The sequence below is a fragment of the Dasypus novemcinctus genome, chromosome 20, assembly GCF_030445035.2.
Source record: "Dasypus novemcinctus isolate mDasNov1 chromosome 20, mDasNov1.1.hap2, whole genome shotgun sequence".
NCBI lineage: Eukaryota > Metazoa > Chordata > Mammalia > Cingulata > Dasypodidae > Dasypus > Dasypus novemcinctus.
Window position 1 is genome coordinate 46,317,380 of NC_080692.1, and position 22,908 is coordinate 46,340,287.

At 40.7% G+C, this 22,908-nt stretch overlaps 1 protein-coding gene across 4 annotated transcripts in view; it reads right to left on the reverse strand.

Annotated features, from left to right (window-relative positions):
- Window positions 1-7,162: 7,162 nt before the first annotated feature.
- Window positions 7,163-22,908, reverse strand: part of BCAT1 (branched chain amino acid transaminase 1) — a 96,679-nt gene continuing 80,933 nt past the window's right edge. For all 4 annotated transcript variants that reach the window (XM_004479929.4, XM_071210215.1, XM_058282911.2 and 1 more), the window contains 2 exons: window positions 22,049-22,123; window positions 7,163-14,042 (listed from right to left, as the gene is read on the reverse strand). In XM_004479929.4, the coding sequence (XP_004479986.1) occupies window positions 14,001-14,042; window positions 22,049-22,123 (117 nt within the window). In that variant the 3' untranslated portion in view covers window positions 7,163-14,000. The remainder of the gene's footprint in view (window positions 14,043-22,048; window positions 22,124-22,908) is intronic.

The following is a 22,908-nucleotide window of genomic DNA, read 5'->3' on the forward strand; positions in this document are numbered from 1 at the left end:
GGAGGAACAAAACTCTGGGCACGGCCAGGGGTGGGAATGGGGGGCATTGCCAATAAGACAAGAGGGCATGGACAGGCTCTAATTAAAACGCTTAGACTCACCATCCTTCGTCGGGCGTAGGGGAGTGTTACTGGCCTCTGTGTCTCCTGGAGGCCTCGCCAGATGGGTGAGTGGAATGCTAGGGTTTCTAGGTTCTGGGCTTTATCGCAAGAAAGAATCCAGAGATGTGCCAGTTTGACCAGTAACAAGAGTTCATTGAGAAAAGAGAGAGAATGAGAGGACACACCCAAGGCACGGCGCGGGCGTCCACAGGGCGAGAGAGCGCGTGGGGCCCGGGGCCGGCCTTTCTGAGGCCTTCCACCTCCCGCCTCCCCACGTGAAGGAGGGATCTCAGCTCTGTGCCGACCTTTCCACCGTCACCCGTCAGCTCTCAGGGCGCCGAGAGGGCGGCCTTTCTGTTTGGAGTTAGCCATGGTCTTCTTTCCAGCCCAGAAGCTTGACACGGGACCTCGTGAATCAGGGGCTTCTCAGGTGCATGGGCTGCGGCTTCGGCCTCAGGGCGCCGCCTCCCCTCAGGGGGCTTCGGGACAGGGTCTCGGGGCGACCTGCTGACCAGGCGGTGCTGCGTCCCGGCTTTATTCTGACCAGCGGCCTGCCCTGTTAACTACACTCACCTGCCGCCGGGGTTGAGGAAAAGGTCACGGGAAGGACAGACTGAGGTCATGAGCGACAAACTTCTCCAAGGTGAGGGAGCTGGGAATGGGAAGGAGGAGTTGGTCCGTCCAGGGCGCTCAGCAGGTGGTGGAGCCAGTGGGGGGAAGAGGTGTGGCCTTGAATCTGGACTCCAGTCGCCCACTTGACATTACAAAACCATTTTCTTGAGTTTCCTTTTTGGTCAGTCACTGGTTAGGCCAAATTTCATTTTAAGGACCAAAGGAACATTTGCTCATTAGCAGTGCTGGGGAGGCCGCAGGACACATGCATCCCCTGTCTCTGCCCCCCTTTAGTCTGGGGTGAAAATGTTTGAGTCTGTTCCGTTCCACAGCCCGGGGAGATGCTAAGCCTAACGTAAAGGCCCGAGCGGACCTTAAACTGGAAACCTGGAACGAGCAGCCCCAGCAGCTCACCGGGGCAGGAATGCTCAGTGACAGGGCCCCCACCTCGGGTGGCACAGAGCTGTCTCTCCTCTCTGTCGTGAAGCGGGGCATTGACTGCCCCTGACCCGAGCAGTTGGACTGCCTGGGAGAGTGGGCGCGATGGGCTCTCTTTCCCTGCTCTTTTGGATCCTTTCTGATGTCCTAAGTAAAAAAGTGATCATTTGCTGATAGTTTCTGTTGTACCTGAGCCTGGGTTTCCATGATGCACTGGGTGGCAATTCATGTTCTTAAGAAGGAGAACTCAAAACCATACTTATTAGCAAATTAGGAAAAAGGGCTAGAGATAACCACCATGGCTGGAAAAGAAAAATTACTGAGGAAGTGATCCCAACTGATGATCCAAGAGGATTAAGCAATGTAGTAAAATGAGCATGGTATCAAAAAGGATAAAAGTATAAGAACTGTGTGTGCTCCACTGACCAGAATGTTCCTAAAATGCACCATCTAGGTCCCAATTCTGTAAGGTGAGAGAAACAAAAAGCCTTGAGAGGCTTAAGGGAAGAGGAACAAAAGTTAAGAGAAAAACAATGAAACACAAAGAGGAGACCACGGAATTTCACCTAGAGAAGCAAGGATTGTTAGCAACTGTATAATAGTCTACTGTATATTTTATAGAGAATATTAGTTTTTTTTCAGTTTGTCAATAGATAGAACATGATAATATTTTTATTGGGTAGCAAAAAGGATTTAGACTTAAAAAAAACAAACTCTTAACACTTTTAGTCATTCACATGATCTACTAAAAGGGCCAGTGGCATTTCCTGCTCTGGCGATGGAAAGGGGAACAGGTTTCTTGCATCCATGCTGATTTAGATCAGTCCAGCTTTATGTAGGAGTTATTTCTGGTCTACAATAGAACTCAGGGACCACTGTTCTGAGAGGAGCTAAATCCAGCCTAACTTCAAGTTCATGCACACCTGGTGAAGGACAACTCATCAGGATCATTTGGGCCCACCAGTGTCTCTCAAGAGAGCTTGAGTCCCTCAGGTTATCAGCCAACTGTCACTGGCAGAAAACTTACTTTAATATGAGGAAGCACTTTTCTAGGTTAGTATTACTGAGAACTGCTGCAACTTGGCTGGGAATCTTGTTTGTTTTTTTAGTTGTGTGAAAATGCCCAGAGGCTGTACAGTGGCTCTAAAGGGAAAGAACAGCGTGCAGGAATCCAGGAATTCAGAGTCTCCTGTTGCTTCCTGTACGGAAATTTTCAGAGACCACCGTGACAATTTATTCACCTGAGACTGAAAGAAAGGCAGGATGAATTGGCAGGCTAGAGGAAGATCTCAGAGCCAAACCTGCCTAAGTCTGATTTTGAACAAATTCAAGCCTACCTCAAGTATAGTGATGCACGATTACCTCGATTTCAGAATTAATTCTTCAGTTGTAAAATTATTTGTTTTTCAAGTTAATCTTGTTTCTAACATTGCAAGAGGTCCTAGGTAGGAGCCTCAATGCTGCTATCCTGGGAGGTTTTTAGGTCTGGAAGGGGTGTTAAATCGGCATTGCTGACAGGCACGCAGGGATGCTGACGCTGCCGGCCTGGTATCCATGGTTTGAGTATGAAGGTGAATGATAACTTCACAACTAGCCTAGCCTCTAAAAGAAACTATTTAAAAAAAAAATCAGGGGAAGCGGACTTGGCCCAATGGATAGGGCATTTGCCTACCACATGGGAGGTCCGCAGTTCAAACCCTGGGCCTCCTTGACCAGTGTGCAGCTGGCCCACGTGCAGTGCTGATGCGCGCAAGGAGTGCCGTGCCACACAGGGGTGTCCCCCACATAGGGGAGCCCCATGCACAAGGAGTGCAACCCATGAAGAGAGCCGCCCAGCATGAAAGAAAGTGCAGCCTGCCCAGGAATGGCGCCACACACACGGAGAGCTGACACAAGATGACGCAACAAAAAGAAACACAGATTCCCGTGCCATTAACAACAACAAAAGTGAACAAAGAAGAACACACAGCAAATAGACACAGAGAACAGACAACTGGGGCGAGGGGGGGTGGGTGGGGGAGAAGGGGAGAGAAATAAATAAAATAAATCTTAGAAAAAAAAATCAGGATTAGAAGTTAGGACGATTTCCCTTGACGAGGCTTCATAAATTTCAATGCAGTAGCATAGCTAAAATATTTCTGCCTCTTTAGGCCAAGAGAGCTTTTCCAAGTTGGGACCTCAAGAGCTGGCAGACAAAGCAGTGTAGAACAGAGCCAGGCAAGCCTCCACCCATGGGGGTAGCGGTCATTCCAAAGCACCATGCCCAAGTGGCTAGAGCAAATTCGTGTTGCATCAAGGTCATTTTCAATATCCAAGAGTTGTAGCCTGTTGCTGGGGTCCAGCAATAACTACAGAGGAAGAGGTGGTAGCTCTCTTGAGACTCCACAAGTCTCAATCTAGATGGAAACTGGACCCCATCCTTTATCTGAGTGGGAAGAGACAAGGGCCAAGCCTAACAGGGTGGTTGGGCCCTGGTCAGATGGGCAGGGGTTCCAAGCAGGGTGCCTATTACAGAGAACCACTCCAGGGCAGAAATCAGTCAACCGGATGGATGGACACTCGGGCTGAGGATCAGGGTGAAAGCTGTAGCTCACTGGGAATCCAGAGGCTCATTGCAAAGAGCAGATGCTAGGATTAGGGTGACAAACCTAATTCCAAGCCCCTAACCTTTGCTGTTAATGTGCTATCAGGTCTGTTTCCTGTTAACTCATGAATGGGCTGCGGTTGGGGCTGCAGGTCAGAAGTCTTCAATAATTGAAGCTAAGTGGTGCTTGGAGAAAAGAAAGGCACAGCTGCCAAATACTGTATGCCTCGTAGATGCAAGGCACTATTGCTAGGTGCTTAATACAACTTATATTTTTTTCTAGGAAGATAGGAAAATGAGAAAGATGTAAGCATTTGAAGAGACAAAAAAAAATGGGAGAGACAAACATTAACATAAATAATTACAAGTTCACATAGTCACCTAGATGAAAAGGGAGATATAAAAATAGAACTTTCTGGGGCCTCTCTACACTTAACTGTGAATACTAGTGATTCAAACCAGTGATTAGCAAAGAAGAGTAAGTGTTAGTTCTATCAGGGCAAGGGTTACTGCCATTATTAAAAGTTTGCGTCCAGGAGAAGTGACTGTGGCTCAATCAGATGGGCTCCCGTCTACCATATGGGAGGCCCTGGGTTCGCGTCCCGGGGCCTCCGTGTGAAAGTAGGCTCTCCCGTGTGCGGCGCAGTGCCACCCAGCCTGCAAGCGCCTTGAAGAGCCAACTCAGCAAGGTGACACAACAAAAAAAGGAGACAAGTGAAAAACACAGAAGAGTGCACAGCAAATGGACACAGAGACCAGACAGCAAGCAAGCTGCAAGGAGAGAGGGGGATAAATTAAAAAATAAAATACAGACACACAGAAGAACACACAGAAAGCAGACAGCAAGCAAACTGCAAGGGGGGGCAGGGAATAAAAAAAAAGTTTGCGTTCAATTTGGAGGGAGAATACTTTCTTATGGAAAATGCAAACATTAACCAAGGCAGTGGTTATGGTTACGATAAAAGCAAGCCCCAGAAGAGCACCCCCTCTCCTCCTCGAGTAGTTAAGATCACTCTCTCCTCTCCTGTCTGAGAACCACACTGGAGGGAGCTGGGCGGACTTACTGAGCTTACTGCTTAGCCTCCCCTGGCTTCTTCCTGCTTTTTCCATGCCTCGTCAGCTCCCGCTGGGAAGGAGACCCACTTATTCCCTTACTCAGGGCTTGGAAAACGGTCCTGTGGCACCCAGGTGAACAGGGCTCCAAATGCCTACAAAGGCTCCCCAACACTGAGTGTGGTAGTGAGAGCAAGGGTCAGGAGGGACCCTGGGTGGGCACCCGTGACGACAGTGCCAGCCATGCACCCAGGAAAACGACGAAACGGACTTCTCCCATCAGGGTGGCTGCTCGCGGGGCTAACCTCGTACCTCAAGCTTTCCAAATGGCGAAGGGTGTTCTTTGGCGAAGGGTGTTCACAGGACTGGATTCAGGCGAGACTAGCAATGCTTGAAAGGGGCGTTTAGGGACACAACACTCAGAAATCTCTCCCTTACTGATGCCTGAAATTTCTCTTCTGACAACTGCCTTCATTTAGGTCATTTTGTCTGTGCAAGATTGCCAGTCCTAGAATTCTTATTTTCTCTAAGTACCATGATTGCAATTAAACTATCACTACTCCTTACACAAGAACAATTTCCAAACTGCTAGGCATGCCTTAGGTCAGATACCTAAGAGGGAATACAGCACGGTTTTCTCCATGAGAAGAGGAAACCATAGCTAAGAATGTTGTATTTGTGTGGAACAGGGCACCTAGCTCATATTTTTAAAAACTAAAAACATCTAAGTCCAAAGGGGGACATTTCTCAATCATTGCTTAATCTATGCTTAATCCTTTCACCTCCAGGCTTGAGTTGATTATGTTTCTAACGCACCCTGAGCAGTTTTGGAGCGCTCTGTTATACTTGTCCTGAGTGCCTCCACCAGGCACGCAAAACATGTAAAGAGTGGGGTCAATAACCACAGCTTCCTTGCACAGTACATTTGTAAATTATCTATGAACCCCTCCTTGCCTTTGGGTTTATTCATTCATTTTTAATAAAATGTCATCAGTTCACAATTTGCACATAAACTGTTCTAGGATCTTTAAAAATATTAACTCATTAATTCTTACAACCCATAAGGTAGATACTATTATAATCTCCATTTTGCTCATTAATTTAAATAACTTCTTCAAGGTCAAGTCACACTGTCAGGCAGTAGCTTTGAACCACTATTAGGCTAGCTGTGTATTAAGGCATGTTCTGTTACATTCTGCCAAGCCTTGGAAGAAGCTGGAGATCAGAGCATGCACCACCTCTGCTTAGCATTAGTATGAGCCTTTGATGAGGAATGTTTACTAGATAATGGAGCTATCATTAAAATAAATGCAGTATAACCTCCCCTTCTAATCAGTTCGGCTTTAAAAATAATTATATTGCAAACTAGTACCCTGAATCCTTCAACTCAACATTTTTTTTCAAGGGTTTATCCCGGAAGTATTTCCAACACCCTATTGACTTAGAGAGAAAACCTTTGAAGAGGCAGGAAATCCTCCTTTGATTCTCACTTCTGATAGAAGCCTCACCTGGTGAATCACATGCGCTCCAGTAAATATATGTTCATCAGGCTCAGGCAGAACAAGTCGTTCTCTGTCACTCTCGTGGGAGTTAAGCCTTGACACTGAATTTGACGAGTAACGTTCACCTGGACCTTCCAAACTCTATTATAACTACTTGATAACGATCTTCAGGAAGGTTAATTTCACAGGTTGACAAGGTCTAGAGAAGAGGGTCAATGAATACTCTGACACTTTTAAAATCAGTTTATAAAACCCAAAAAAACCAAGGTTCTGCTGTGCTTGTGATCACTAGGACAATCGTAAGAAAATGAGTATGAAATACGTGACCCCGACTTACTCACATTTGGCTTTATTCTTTCAAAAACAAGTGCTTGTTAGGGCGATTTATACAAGGCCTGGTTTGACTAAAAGAACATTTCGTTGATGTTCTCTAGGTTTACAGCCAATAGCTTTGTCTTTATGTAAGATCATTTAATATCTTGTAGCTAACTATAAGTGGGTGTGTTGTTTTATAAATGAGGTAGATTTATTTTGAAGGTGAATGGGAAGAGGCAGTCTTCTGTGTAAGTCAAAAGACAAAGCTAAATTTTACTAAAGATAAACCCATTCCCAGGGGAAAGGACAATTTTTAAGTCTATTTTATTTCTTATCCAAATGTTTGAAAACATGAAACATGCCCTATCCAGTGTTCTGATTTCAGCTCTTCTTTCTCATATGCCCAATTCTTTTCAGTCTAAATGTCATTTTGATTTTAAAATACCACACATTTACATCCACTGACCAAAAATCTTAGAACATCATAAAAATGGTAATAAAGTGCTAGGATTTCATGCACCCAGTAATGCTGATCTCACAAGACTACACAAACAGGATTCCTTTAAGTTGTTTTATTGATGACAGAAATAGTGCACAATTACAGATCTGATGAGGAACCTGCAAACAATGAGAAAGGAGTCTATTGCCAGTACAATACATTTATTCCAGGTCCTTCAGACTTACAGACATAGAGTTCTTTCACAGCAGTTGTGTGTAACAAAGCCACTTTAGATTATTTAACTGTGCTTCTAGAAAACCTTCAAAGAATGAGGTAGTTTCCTTTACATTACCTATTATATTTCCCACATTTGCATCCTTATACTTGTAGAGAGCTTCATTCCTTTTAATATACTCTTTAATTCAAACAATTTTTCATGCAAGACAAACCTCATTTGCAAGTGTTAATTTCTACTTATTTTTTCTGAAAGAAAATTTGGGAGTCACAACGGTTGGGTTTTTGTAATCAGATTCAGATGCAAGAGAACGTGTTCTAAAAAATCCATAGTTAAGCTAATATTCTCCTGTTCCTATCTGTAAAACTCTGATTAAATAAACTATTTCCTCAAGCTACTTATTTTCCCTAAGTCAACATGTCATAAGCACAAATTCTTCAAAACAGTGGGCCAGGCGCCACATATTAGCTAACTGGGGGAATGGTGTGATCATTCATTCTTGAGAATCATAAGGGAAACATCTGCAAAAATTACACATGCATACTGATCAGCTAGCTTATTTTTAAGACCTGATTCAAAATCCACTTATAGCTACACTCTTGAGAAAAATCCTGAATTCTTCAAAAACTTATCAGTGAAATACAAATTGAGGCAGATATCTGCCTTCTTCTCTTAACCCTGAGAATGACTTTAATGGCCATGTGAAACTATCTTGAGCAAATTGTTGCACATTTTAGTTAAAAACTAAATGATAATATTAGTTTTATATTATTTCCAAATTGGCTAACCTTCGCAAAGGAAAGTATTCTTAAAAAAAAATAAAAAGTCTTAGGGTACTCCTTGTGACTTATTCTATTTTTCAACCTCAAGAAACTTCACTAACCTTTGAAAGGATAACATGGTTGAAGAAATGATATAATAGATTTTATACATTCTATGCAATTATAAAGTCTTATCCAAGTCAGTAGAAACCTCAAGTGGTTTCCACCTAACAAGACCTTCAGTTTATATCCTCAAAATTGTGGCATAATTCCAATTTCTGATCAACTGGCCTTTATCTTTTTTTTTTTTTTTAATAGGATGTGACTGGGGATTGAACCTGGGACCTCGTAAAGCACATGCTCAACCACTGAGCTACACCTGTTCCTCTGACCACTATCTTTAATAACTTCCTACTCAGCACCATTTGCATTTGGCACCTACACTGACAGCTGAAGATCCAATGCCTGGCAGAGCAAGGAAGAAGCTCCCCTGAACAACACAGAAGCAAGTCTGATTCTCTAGTGCCTCCCATCATTCCTTTATTTCTCTACCTCCAGTTGCTCTTTCTTTGGCATCTTCCAATTAAAGTTTTCTCCCCCAGTTCAATAGCCTGCATGGGAAATAAGACACGTAGTCACTGCAATAGTGAATGTCAGTCACCATGTTCCAAATTCTCTGATGGCCCATTACTATCAACCAAGGTGACATGCAGAGAAATCTGTCAATGAAATTACAATTTAATTCATTACTATACCATACCTTACAAACAATGATTACCACTCCAAGAGTGGATTATGTAAGTTGAATATTATACAACTCAAGTTTTAGGTCTTGTTAACTGGGTCTACAGTGGTATGAAAAATATACTTTCAGACAGAATAAGATGATTTAAAATGTTCACACTTGCATCCAGTAGGTTTTAAAGACTACTTCAATTTCTAAGGCTGAATTTGATGCCTTTATTAACACTTTTTAAAAGCAAATATGTTTACATATATCTGATCCAGGGATATATTTAACCATGAATAAGGCTATATACTGGCTGATATGTTTCATTATCAACCTCCTATAATTAAATATCTGAGAATCCTTTTATTACGATGGATATGCTAAAGATGGAAACTAAATCACTTTCTTCTACCTTTGTATTTTTAAACAGGCTTTTTGGCAATGATAAAAATGTATCCCTTTGCAGTAAATTTATAGGGCCATTCTTTCTTAAAACCTCAAACTGAAAAACCATGGTTATATTAGTTTTCCACTTGTCATTTTTCTAAATAGTTGGATCCATCACCTTCAAGCCAACACCTCTAAGCAGCTTGACTCCTAATCGACATTTCCAGAAAAACTCACTCTAGGATCATCTTTGTTTATTTCATTACTATCCGGCTTTGGATTTAAGAAGATTGGCAGGGAAACTATTATGTGAGTCGTTTTGTTAGATATATCATAACAAGGCAACACTGCTCCAAAAGAATGCAGTTAGCCAATATACCAGGTTGGTGTAGTAAACTAGAAATAGATAATTTGCACCATGTAAGCAGTAGCTGAATAATCCTAAATACTACTATTACTAAGTAGTTTTGCAGTAGAGGAAAGGAAGGTATGAAAAAAGGTCAAATCTCCTTTAAAAAAAAGTGAGATGAAAGTGTGCGTTGTGACTTCTTAAGAGCTCTGCTCTGGCCTTACAGCCTATTATTTAACTATCAAAACCGGTGTTTCCATCTGAAATTAATTCAAGTGGTAAGCCAAAAATCCCATGAGGGTAATGTCTATGTACCATTTGTTTTCTAAAACCAACGCCCCAATCCCATTGCTGGTTGTGTTATAGGAACGTTCATGGGAACTTAATCAACACTGATGAAATTAACTCATCAAAGGAAGCATGATCCCCATGATCTCTGTCAATTTATGAATAATCCTGATAGAAAAACAGGAACCCTTTACCTCCCTTTGGGGGAGATATCTGGAAAAGAAGTAATGGAACACATTCTACTTGTGACAAAACGAAAAGGAATAGATGTTATAAAAGTGTTGCCCCAAATTATTTGCTAGTCTCATAGAGTCAGAATCGAAAACATAGGTGGGCAGGGAGTGGGTGAGGCTGGGGAACAGGGAGTGAAGGTTTAAAATGTATGGTTTCTATTTGGGATAACAGGAACATTTTGGGAAAGGATGACCGTGTGGTACAGTACTGTGGATGGGACTGGTGGCACTGATTTATGTATTTGAATGTGGTTGAAAGGGGGAATTTTAGGTTACTGTATATGTTACAAGAATAAAAATTTAAAAACAAGAAGCAAAAAACATGGACCTGCAGAACACAAGCCATGTACCCTAAGTTAAACCATGGACTGCAGTTAATAGTGCTATTAGAAAAATGTTTCCACCGATTATAACACACGTACCACACTAAAGCAAGGTGTTGGTTGCAGGGTGGTGTATGAGAATCCTGCCTTTTATGCATGATGGTTCTGAATACCCATAACTTCTAATAATGATTTTTTAAAACCCCGCTTCCTAGCATTAGTGTTTTTAATTGGAGTGTCTGCACGCCCACACAAGAAACCCACATCGCAAGAGCTGTTTGACTGTACTTAGAATGGGGACCTGAGGCCAGGGAGCCTCTTCCAGACTTGGCCAAGCCCTTGGCCTTCTTTGCAGCCCATGAATATTTTTGAAAATATCATTCTCAGTGTACTATTTCACTGAAACAGATGCTGCTGCTCTCTGCTTAAAATACTTTTCCAATCATAAGAGTAAGCTAAAAACAAAATTTTTTTTAAAGTAACATTTTAAGGAAAAAGAATCTAGTGATGGAACACTGAGTGGAGATGGGAAAAATAAGTAGGCTTTTTGGGCAGCTGATTTTCAGGAAATGATCCCCTAGAGCAGAGCTGAAACTGCAGCTTTAGTGAAAGGCTCCTTCCAATACTTTCGACCCTTCTCCGCAATTGCCTTCAAGTGCCCAGGAGCGCCCTGACTTGAGGAAAGGAAGGACCACTGGCTTAGGTGGAAGTCTATCAAGCAACCAAGCCAGCACAGTAAAGATCTGTCAACCTTTATAAATATAATGTCTTCAGGATGTCTACACTGTTTGTCACCATGCAGCTGATGTGACATGGTGTTTTCCTGCAATTGCCTCATTTTATTTTCCTTATAGTTATCTTTAGAGAAAACAATAGAGAATGTTTACCGGGCAGAAAAAAAAACCATGATTTCCCAAAGTTTCCCAGTCATTTATTCCTCTTCACCTTTTTCCCCTACGTGCTTTTGAACAAAGGATAAAAAGCAGGTATTGTTAATTTATTCATTGGTGCCAGCTGCATTGTACTAGAAAGCATGGTACACTTCCCTGAAGTTTGCTCTTCTTTTGGTGTTTCATGAATTGAGTCCTTAATCAATGACTGTAAAAAAAATTTCTAACAGTGGGTATCTTTATGAAATGCTCAGGTTTTGTCTAAATCTGAGCACTTCATTTTAAAATCTTGGTTTCTCCTGATGTGTTTTGGGGAAAAACTGACAAAGTGGATCTGAAATGTAATGACTGAATAAAGTGGGAGGAAGAGAACATGCAAAATAAGTTAATCATCATCATTTTAAGTGCCACCAGTTCTGTTTATATTCATGCACATGTGAATTGCTGAATCTCATTTGATCAACCCAATTAAACATTAAATAATTGCACCCAATTATGCAAATATCAACAACAATATTAATTTGTTGATCTCTTTGAGCAGATTAGCCTCACATGTTCCTGAAGCTAGACTATCTTACGCCTTAAATGATCAATTAGTGTTACGATAACTAAGTCCCGAAGAATGGATAATTGCCTAGTTATAATGTGCCACTCTTGCTGTATGAATCCACTGCAATTAAACAAATAGTGCACAAGGAAAAGAGATGTGCAGATGTTCCTTTTACATCTATTTAACAAATTAGTGTCGAGGTCAATCCTTCCTGTTCTATTACTTAAAACGAGAATGGCAGATTGTGTTCTCTGTATTAGAGGACTTGCAGGTTTTAAAAAATATGTAGTCCTAGTTTACACTCAGATAGGTTGAGAGGGCTTAAAAGGCTCTTAAGGTTTTATGAAAGAAATCATACAAAATAATGGCAGTACATATTCTTATTCTCAAATGTTTACAATGGATGTCTTGCCATACGAAGTCTAGAGATAGAAAGAATAAAATGTATTTATGGCAAGCAACTGATTCCCATTTCTCACAGGCATCTAGCTCTGCTTATGTGCTATTTCACAGGTTAACATTACCTGGAAGTCTTTTCTAGACCATTGTATTAAAAATGAGTTCAAAGGATTTGGCCAAAACAAAAGCCTGTCTTCAGAATGCTACTTGGCCAACACATGCTCTGGACAGTGGGGAAGCACCCAAGGCCTGAAAGGAGCAGACAATTCCAAGATTTCAGATCACCAATTAAAAACCCCCTAAAAGACATTTTTACCATTCCTTTTCATCTTATACTTTCCAAATCTTAATGTTACCATTCCTATCTAAATATGACCCTATAGCTATAAGTCTTGGACAAGAATCAAAGACCCCTTTGCTATGTATTGCTAAATGCCTTAAGGAATTTTTTCCAATGCATTAAACTTTCAAAGTGTTTTTCCCCCTTACTCTAAAAAGAGAATGAAATATGATCAGCAACATGAAAGTTATTAGGTCTAAGGGAAACAAAAAACACAATGTCTGAGAGTTGACCTTGCAAAGGTCAATGTTTTCTATCACGATTTGACTTTCCCCTAGATAAAACAGGAAGGATACAATTTGAACTCCAGGTTCCTAAATGAAGAAAATATCATGCATAATAGTGTTCTCTGTACTTTTAACCACTCACCCATCCAATCCCCATTTAACAGAAAAGAGCACCTACAAAACCAGAGTACAAAAACCAGAGCACATCTCTTTGCTCTCCTAATAAACTAAACATGCTGATTTACTTTGTATTTAACACTTAACATACGTCTGTCATTTATTTACCTTTGGTTTTGGCATGATGACATGACCTCTCTAGAGCTATGCTTCAATTCTAAGAGTCTTCAACTAGGACAACTCCTCCAACCAACTCTGCCTCTGAGAATCTGTACTGATTTGTTAGTTCATAGCAAATAAAGACAACATGAGGCAGATATATGCAACATCAGAGTCAATCACGAATTCTATTTAAGAGGTTTCATCATATAGAAACAGTGAAGGTACATGTCTATAGAGGCTAAATGTTCACTCATTCTTTACACAAAACATTTACTATTTATTACGGGCCAGGCATTAGGGAAACAAATATCTATAAGGCACAAGGCCCTCAGACTTGGAGAGGAGTCTGACCAACAGTCAACTAGGACACGATGTGAAAGCCAAGGGTGGGACGTGCCGTGGTTTCCTGGTGCAGAGAATGAGTGAAGCCTGGGGAGGAGGAATGGACTTAGAACATGAGGGGAGGAAATCCAGGTTCTCAAAGTCTCGATTTAAAAAGAAGCATTGGAATGTGCAGAGGGAAAATAAAAAAGCAAGCAGAAAACACCTTCTGGGGATGAAGATGCATCACACAAAATGCTACCCATGAAATCAGCTTTTGAGCATTAAAAAAAAACCACATTTGGTTGAAGAGCAGAACACTCTTAGGCTAAAGAACAAAAGAACACACATTTTTGTATCTGAGTGAACTACTAAGGGAGGCACTAATTTTTTGAGGAAAATTCTATGTTATATGGTTTATGTTACCACCTTTCTAAGAGAAGGTGAAGTAAGCGTCTACAACACCATTTTATGATTGCAATTCATATTCTCTGTCATGAGGAAAACAGTCACCCTGGTAACACCCTTATAATACAAAGACTACATGAGGCACAACTACAAACAAGTAGCCAAAGAAATCTATCCTAATTCAAGTGTAACAGTTTGTCCTAACGACATACAGAAGATATCTGGTGTTCTTCCTTTCAGCAGACTGTGATGGTCCAGTCACTCTCTTCTCTTCCATACTACAACAAAAGCAAGAAAGCATGTTTCAGTGTAAGAGCGAACAGCGCAGGAACAGTTTATAAACAAACCTAATAAGAGAACCAAGGTTGTTTAAAAGGGTCACTTTTGCTTTGAACAGTAAAAGCATATCCACATTCAAAATAGAGTTGGGGTGGCGGAAAAGAAAACAATCATATATAGGGAGATTTGTAAACAAATTTCTGTTCTCCAAATGAAATAATTCAGTTAAATTGTTAAACTACCATTATCTCTACTCAAAAGAAGCGAGCCTCGAAGTGAAGTCCCCAGAGCAGTAGTATCAGCGTGACCTGGTAACATGGTAGAAATGCAAGGTCTCCGGCCAAAGAACTCACTCTGGGCCAGCACAACGTTCCAGCCAGCACACCCAGGTATCCTGCTGCCCACTAAAGTCTGAGAATCACTGCTCTAAAATCACCCTTCTTAGAGCTTTTTGTGTTTGTGAACAAAAATACTAAACTGACAAGCCTTGTGGGTCTTAGCAGTGAGTTTGTTCTCTAAGTTGTTTGAGCCAAGAGGCATATCAGTTTTTCTTATTCCTTGGAAAGTTGGGGGACTGTCAATCAGGATCTGATTATTTACATCGGCAGATCATTTGCTTGCGTAAACCTGAATTTTAATATTTAAAACTGAATGTAGTGGAACATTAAGCTATTCCAGATGTTGGAAAGCATGTTCTACCATCATTCATTCATTCGCTAATCAAACCTCTCTGTGCTCCCACACATGCTCGCTCCTTGAGCCACAGCTGCGTGCTGATGCCCCGGTGCCAGTTTCCAGGCTTATTCCCTCATTTCCTCCCCACAGGAATCCTTGAGGGCAGTTGTCATTGTCAACCTGCTCCAGGCTGCAGAAGTAAAAGGTAGAGCCCAGACACTCACACCAAAGCCCGCACACCTCCCCCGCAGGGACACCGCCCTCCGGTGCTCACACAGGCACCGTGGCAAGCCTCCGTGTTTGCCTCCAGGTCTTGGACGATGGTCCCTCTTCGTTTGAATTGGCTCTTTAGTCCAACTGGAACTTCATGTTCATTTTAAATTAATCTGAAGCCTGAGAAATGACCTTAATCGTCATTTAACTCGGCTATTTCAAAATGTGGGAGATGGGCCGGGTGGGTAGGCTCTGGCTCTCACTGCTTTACTCTCTTTGCTTTTCAGCACAATGCCACTTTTATCTGTTTTGTGTATTGGGGTTCCAGGAAAGACTTCTTTTGAAGAAAGCTCTGCTGCTGAAAAAGCACATATGGAGAGCACTGAATTTTAATCCAGTTCTCCCACTCGACCTTTAAAGAGTTAATCCTGAGCCCCTGCTCCTGTCCTCTTCAGTGCTCCTTCTGCTACACCATCTGAGCCTGGGCTGTGCTCCTCTTAAAGAGCTCTAAAAACCAAGAGAGCAGGACTGCTCAAAATGGTAAGTTACTGGTAGATAAGAAGCGGTCTACCTACACTACGTGAAAAGAATGTGATGACCATGAGTGATTTCTTAATCCATATCAAAAAGAGGTACCTAAAGAATGTAACTCTGACTTCTCTAAAGCCATAACTTCTCTAATAAAGAGACAGAGAGAGAGAAGGAGGGAGGGAGAGAGGGAAGGAGGGAGGGAGGAAAAAGGAAGGAAGGAAGGAAGGGAGGGAGGGAGGGAGGGAGGAAGACATAGCCTCCCACCATGGACTCTGTTGTTTAATGATGAATCCTGGATAAAATGCTAGCAAATTCTGATTTATGCATGATGTCAACAGTACTTAAGAGCAAAATATGTGTTTTATTTCCCTTAGATGCATTTCCATTACTATATTAGATAGTTTTGCCATTATTATTGAGTGTTAGTATATTGACATTTTCACAGATCTAGAGAATTGCGATTCATGGCCACTATCAGTTCATCTCGAATCTCATGGGTTAAATCAAATACTTTCAATTAGTTGTCTTAGTTTTATAAAAGAAGGAAAATCAACGTTGGTTACAATGGAGTCACAGGTCATATCCTTCTAGAAGCCTGTATAATCTATATTAAGTTTTATCCCTCCATCCAACCTCATGTTTTTCTGTAAAATTATAGCATTCTGAAATGTATCCAAGAACTGTGATATTACAGGTAGTTCATAGTAATTTATAATGTCGAGGACTAGGCATTTTGCAATCAAACTTTTCATTTGGCTGTTGGATAATTCAGTTTAATTCCTCAAGGAGGGAAAATAATTCTAAGTAGAAATGACAGATTTTAGCAGAGACATAAGTTATATTCTTTCCTCAGGAGGAGGTGGCCACAGAAGGGTAAAGAGAAAGCATGCCTGCACAGGCCGGGATGGCATTATGTTATTGTCAGTGTCATTACAAAGCCACAGCAGCTGGCCCGCACCTCGTCTGGCAAGCCACATGTACTCAGCTCTGTTTGTGAGAACGGAAGATGGGCCGAAGCTGTGTGGCAAATCAGGTTCATGCCTGGGGGAGTGTGTTTTGAGCTCACGTGGAAGACAATCAGTGTGATGTGCATAATTTTTATTTTTTTTGTCACTCCAATTAGAACTAAACCAAACCATGACTGAGGACTAGTTAATTACTTCACATTCAAAGTACATCTGGCAGGGAAGCGGATGTGGCTCAAGTGACTGAGCTCCCGCTTACCACAAGGGAGGTCCCTGGTTCCATTCCCAGTGCCTCCTAAACAAGACAGTGAGCTTGGGCAGGTGCAGCAAGCTGATACAACAGGATGATACAACAAGAGACATAAGAAGAAAAAACATAATGAGAGACACAACAAAAGCAGGAAACAGAGGTGGCTCAAATGATTAGGTGCCTCCCTCCTAAACAGGAGGTCCTGGGTTCAGTTCCCATTGCCTCTTAAAGAAAAAAGGAAGATGAACAGACAGAGCAAGTGCAAACAACAAGGGCATGGAGAGAGATAAATAAATAAAACAAATCTTTAAATACAAAACAAAATACAGTACACATGGCAAATAATTTTATGTAGTCTCTGCCAAAATGCCTTTTACGTTCAGCAGGAAGTTCCTGGCAATACAAAAGAACAACTTGCTTGCTGTACGCTCACACTCTCTACAATGCCAACAAAAATATGCTGCCCCCCTAACAACTTGTCATTCTTGTTCTACATTCTCTTGAGCTGTGCAAAGCTCTGCAATCCCCTAACGTGTGGAGGAGTTTGTGTTAGGAAACTAAGTGGGGTTGGGAAGTAGACCAAGGGATCAAATAATCAGGGCAATATGGAACTTTAAGAGAGCACACACGAGAAATGACAGCTCAGGATGCTGGCAGGGAAAAGGGACAGGGCCCCTCAAATTCTTACGTAACTAAAGGCCATGGAGCTGCTCAACTGAAAACAAGAAAAATACAATAGGGAAGCAGTTGTGGTTCAACTGATAGAGCATCCACCTACCATATGCAGGGTCCAGGGTCAAACCCAGGGCCTCTTGACCCATGTGATGAGCTGGCCTACATGCAGTGCTGCCGCACACAAGGAGGGCCACGCCACACAGGGGTGTCCCCCGTGTAGGGGTGCCCCACGTGCAAGGAGTGCGCCCCACGTGAAAAAAAGTGCAGCCCGCCCAAGAGTAGCACTGGACACACAAGGAGTTGACGCAGCAAGATGATGCCACAAAAAAAGTGACAGTTTCCTGGTGCTGCATGACAAGAATGCTAGTGGACACAGAAGAACACACAGTGAATGGACACAGAGAGCAGACAATAGGGGGGAGGGGGAAGGGGAGAGAAATAAATAAAATAAATCTTTAAAAAAAAGAAGAAAAATACAATAATCACTAATGATCATCTGTAACAAAGCTGTGGCCACTGGTGAGAGAATGGATCTTATATTGTACCTGATGACCTCTAATCCACACAGATTCTGCTCCTAGCCCATTCTGGCTTTTCTTTCCTAAACTGTGTAAGGTGTCCACCTCTCAGGCTCTTGCAAGCCCTACTTCTCTCTTTTTGAAATCTCAACTGCAGTCAGCAATGCCAGTTTTTTTGCTACTCAAACTGATATTCAAGACTCAGGCTCCAGCTCCTAGAGCAGTCAACAGACGTGCATCTCATTTTGAAAAACTCCAAATCAGGGCTGCTGAAAATTTTTTGAAAATCTGACATTATCTAAGAACTTCTTCCCACCCCTTCTCAGAATGTGTTAAATATACAAGAGCAATATGATCTTTTTTTTTTTTAGAAGGTACCTGGGATTGAACCCAGGGCCTCGTACATGGGAAGCAGACACTCAACCACGGAGCTACGTCTACTCCTCAGTGAGAGTTGGGTTCTTCGTTTGTTTGTTTTTAGGAGGTACCGGGGATCGACTCTGGTACCTTGTAATGGGTAGCAGGCGCTCATCCACTTGAAGTACATCCACTCCCCAATATGACTTTGTTCTTTATTATTGGCTTGGTGTTTCCTTCACTCACTCATTCCTTTATTTATTCACTCAAGAAACACTGAGTCTGTACTATGCCTCAGACCCTGCACTAAACATTCGGGATACAAAAAGAGAATAAAATATTCCACCATGCAAACAGCTCTAGTGGAAGACAAGTGTGCAATTAATTATAATGCCATATAAAGGCCATATGTGATTATCCCAGGCAATATGGGAACTGGAGGAAAAAGCAGGTAAGTAGGTGAATGTGTGTTTGTACTGGGGAAAGGGATTTTGTTCAAGACTTTTGAAGGGTCCTAAAGGAGATGAATTTTGAAACATAACCAAGACCTTATCAGCAACTGCAGAAGATGCAGCACATAAAAATGCAGAAGGCATCAGAAAACAGAGCATATTTGGAAACCAGAGAGGACTCCAAAATAGTGGGCACAAAGGTGAATATGACGGTAAATAACAGGAATATCAAAGAGCAATGGTAATCTTTCATTGGGAGAGAAAATACATTGGCCACATGGCTAATGTTCTCAAAAATACAAGTTTGGTTGTTAAATATGGACACCAAGAAGTGTTTTCCTTTGTTAATTAAAATTTTTAAAAAGGGATTAAAAGAAATTTTCATTTGGAATGTTCCCTTCTGAGGAGAGCAATCTAAGACCTAGGAACTAAATGAATAGTTAGCTAAATGGGATGAAATACTAACTCAGAGATTCTTACTCATTTACAAAAGTGTAGAAGTTAAAATGAAAGTAAAATCTGTGGTTAAGAAGGAATTTCCCCTCTGGGTCATACTGGAAAAATCTTAAGGGATTTTAGGTTGTTGCTGTTACTTTCCTCTTCAAATTACCAGAGTACTTCACAGGAAACATTGGCGTTTCCATGTAATGTCAAACAGATCTAATGTAAAACATGATGGAATTCTATGCCTTTTCCTAAATAATTACTTAAATTATTTCTCTTGGATAGAAACTGACAGCCTAGTAGCTTGGCTGGTAGCACTAATTTTCCATCTTGTAAGAGAATAATCTTAAGATGTTTTTAGATCCCATGCCCAAAGGCATAAAATAACCGAAGAAGAAAGATGCCGTCCATTCTGAATGGACGGTCCTTCGTTACTTCGTTTATATTCTGCCCTTCATCTTTGTCTTTAGATCAGTGTGCTGTGGCTTCTTTAATTTGTTGTCCCTTCTGTCACTATTATAAGGGCAGTATCTGAACAGCTGCTGGTGCACTGTTTGTGCTCAATACATATGCTTGTTAGATGGATGAAAGAAAGCATTTGCTTAGGTCGGACGACAAAAATAAAAACCATAAACAACTACAACTGGGCTTAGCCTTTATCCCAGTTAAGATCTTGATTTCCACTTCCCGGACCTAGTAGATCCCAAATCCTTACTAGAAGACACATGCTTGACATGTTCACATGAGCTCGTGCACACAACGGCACGAGCTCTACAGGGGTGTCTACAGGGGTGTCTTCCTTAGGGACATATACAGGGGTGTCTTCCTTAGGGAAAGCACTGCCATTTATAATTCAAGAGGTGACAAAACGGCCCCTGAAGCCCTTTCACTCTTGGCTCCCATAATCTTGCTTTAAAAACATTCTTTGTAAGAACTTCTGCAATGGCTTCCCATTTTGCCTCCAAATTTTGTGTTTGCGCTTCTCTTTTACGATGCACATATTTTGTTGCCATCTCTGTATTTATGACTCCTAATTCTGCTTTTGTTTCATAATGTTTTCCTCCTTAACCAGAGCTTCATAATTATTGGTCTGTTCCAACTCATCGGCTTAGATCTTTCTTTCAATTAAAATTTAATAGAGTTCATTTTTTCTCTTAACTCTAGTAACTTTATTTTGCCTTTTCATTTCATAGTTTACTACTGAATCAGTTTATAATTTTCTATTTCCTACAATCACCAAGAGAAATCCTGAAATCTTTTGCTTTGCATATTAGTTGTTATAAAAGGGAATATCATTCTCTTCTGCCCAATTTCTTCATGAAAATTTTCCAAAGTGATCTTCCTTTTTTACCACTATAGCCTCTCTTCCTTCCCTCTTAAAAATTTCTCAATTCTGTTTTGGATAAAGGCTTCATAATCTAGCCAATTATATACATATATATAAACATGTAATTATATATATATACATATACATATATGCACAGCGCTAATGATGTTTTCTATTTGAATAAAAGACTAAGAATTTATTACCTTCATCAGATTTATTCAGGCAGCTCTGAAAAGAAAATACCTAAACTATCCCATGCAGAAATTTTTATTAGCTACCCCTCAAATTACTTTTAATTGCTTCTATATATAAAGGTAGAAAACAACTGAGTAAATTTTATTTCTTCAGATATGAAGTTATTCCTCTATTTAAGCTTACCAAAAATTCCTGTAAAAAAACCTTTGTTGAAGAGAGTTCACCAGTTTAAAAATCAACATCATATTCAATCCTTTTAATATTTAAATTTCTATAAAAATTGCTGTAATAGTCTTTTTTAAAAAAAAATGCCCTTTCTATTACTCTCCCAGGGCCTCTGCTGCTCTGCAGAGGCCTGCTGTTTTCCTAAGCAAATTCAAATTTTGTTTAGTTTTCCAAATCCAATACCACCCAAGCCACCAAACTTTATTTCACTTTTCAGTATGAATCCTGGTTCCCTTTGGGTGTTTTCACCCACTAGAAAAGACAGTAACTAGGCTCAGTCCAAATCCTCCAACAACTAATTTGTGAGCTGCTTGCCAATAATAGAATGGTCTCTTTTATAGGTGGCCTCAGGGTTGCCTGGTACTTGATATGCAAATAGCCTGGAAGACTCAACTGCCTGATTTGATATTACTGTAAGCTGTTGCTCAGGAAAAAAAAAAGGCAAAACAAGTTAGTACTATTAAAAAAATAGGCGTGCATACTCATTGTCCCAGCAACTACAATTCTAGAAATTTATCCAAAGAAAATAATCAATGATATACTATTCATAATGGTGAAAAATTGACAGCCATCCTAAAAAACTTTTTCATCAATATAATGGAACTCTATACTTGTTTTATACATGGTATAGAGAAAAGTACTTATTGACATGAAAAAGCAAATGGTTTCTTGAGTTAAAAAAAGCATGTAACAAAATTATGTATAATATGGTCCAGTTTTGTCAGAAAAATATGTATATAAGAGTACATAAATGCCCACAAAATACCGAAAGTTCAAGGCATCAAAAATTAATGATTTTCATTCCTTGGTATTGAATTACAAATGAAATAGTTTTTCCCCTCTTGCGCTGTCTTCTACTTTCAAGCTGTTTGTTTTGTTGTGTTTACAAAAGTGCATTATACGTTTTAAATGAGATTTTAAAAATGTTAACAAATAATATACTTGTTGAAAAATGTTTAAAAATAGCTCAGAGTCTCTGGTGCTATTTCCTTTCTTTGCTTTTTGTTAGTATGTACCTCCTTTCCTATTTCTGCTTTGCTAATGCCACACATACTATCAGGAAAACCTTTCTTAAATGTAACCTACTGACCCCAAATTGCAGTATTTAGGGTCTTCTTGCCATTAAAATATGATGTGGCTCTAAGTAAACTGACATTTTATAAGAAAGAAGCCCTTACTTGGATATCAGTCAATTTTTCCAAGATGCGGCTTGCAAGCTTAGGACCGTTCTCCATGGTTGGAATGTGTCTAGTCTATGGAAGAAAAAGAGAAGACATGAGGCAGTTGGGGGCATTTGTGAATACGGTGAGAACAAAGTAAGACTTGCAGCAATTCTACTGTATTAAGGCAATGGCACAATACTGAAAGGAATGGCACAATACTTGGCCAACCTACTGATTATGTATGGTACAGGCCAAGACTTTACTCTTTTGAATTTAAATAAACACTAACTAGTCAATGAAAGGTTGTTCATCGTCCAGCAACTGGCTTTAGGGTCGAAGGGGTCTGTACTCAAGTTTTCAGGCTGATGTGAAGAGTCGGTGAGAAGCTAGGAGTACCTAAGATAGTGGTTACACACTAAGAAGCCCACCTCCTCCAGGATTCTGAGAATCTACAAGGATAAAAAGATTGTCCTTCACATCTAACCTTCTCAGCAGGGAATGAGAACTCAAAGATATTTTGGCATAAATGAAAGCAAGTCATTTTTTGGACATAAATTAAAGCAAATCTATGCCTTCAAAGAAGGGGCTGCTAAGCGTATTTTTGTTCCAAGCCAAACCTCCAGGGGCCACAACCTCACAATACTGGACTGCATGCTAAATTCATGGCTGAGAGTATCCATGTCCCAAATTTATACTTGAGTCTTGCCCATTCATGCCTCTCTGGTTTGCAAGGCTTTTGATAGTTTAATTTTAGTAGATAGTCCATTCCCTCAAACACTTTTCTTAAATTATGCTTCTTAGGATAATAGGGTAATTACATGCACCTTTTGGCTCAGAATGCTCCCTGAAACAAGACCATTAAAAATGTTAAGCTT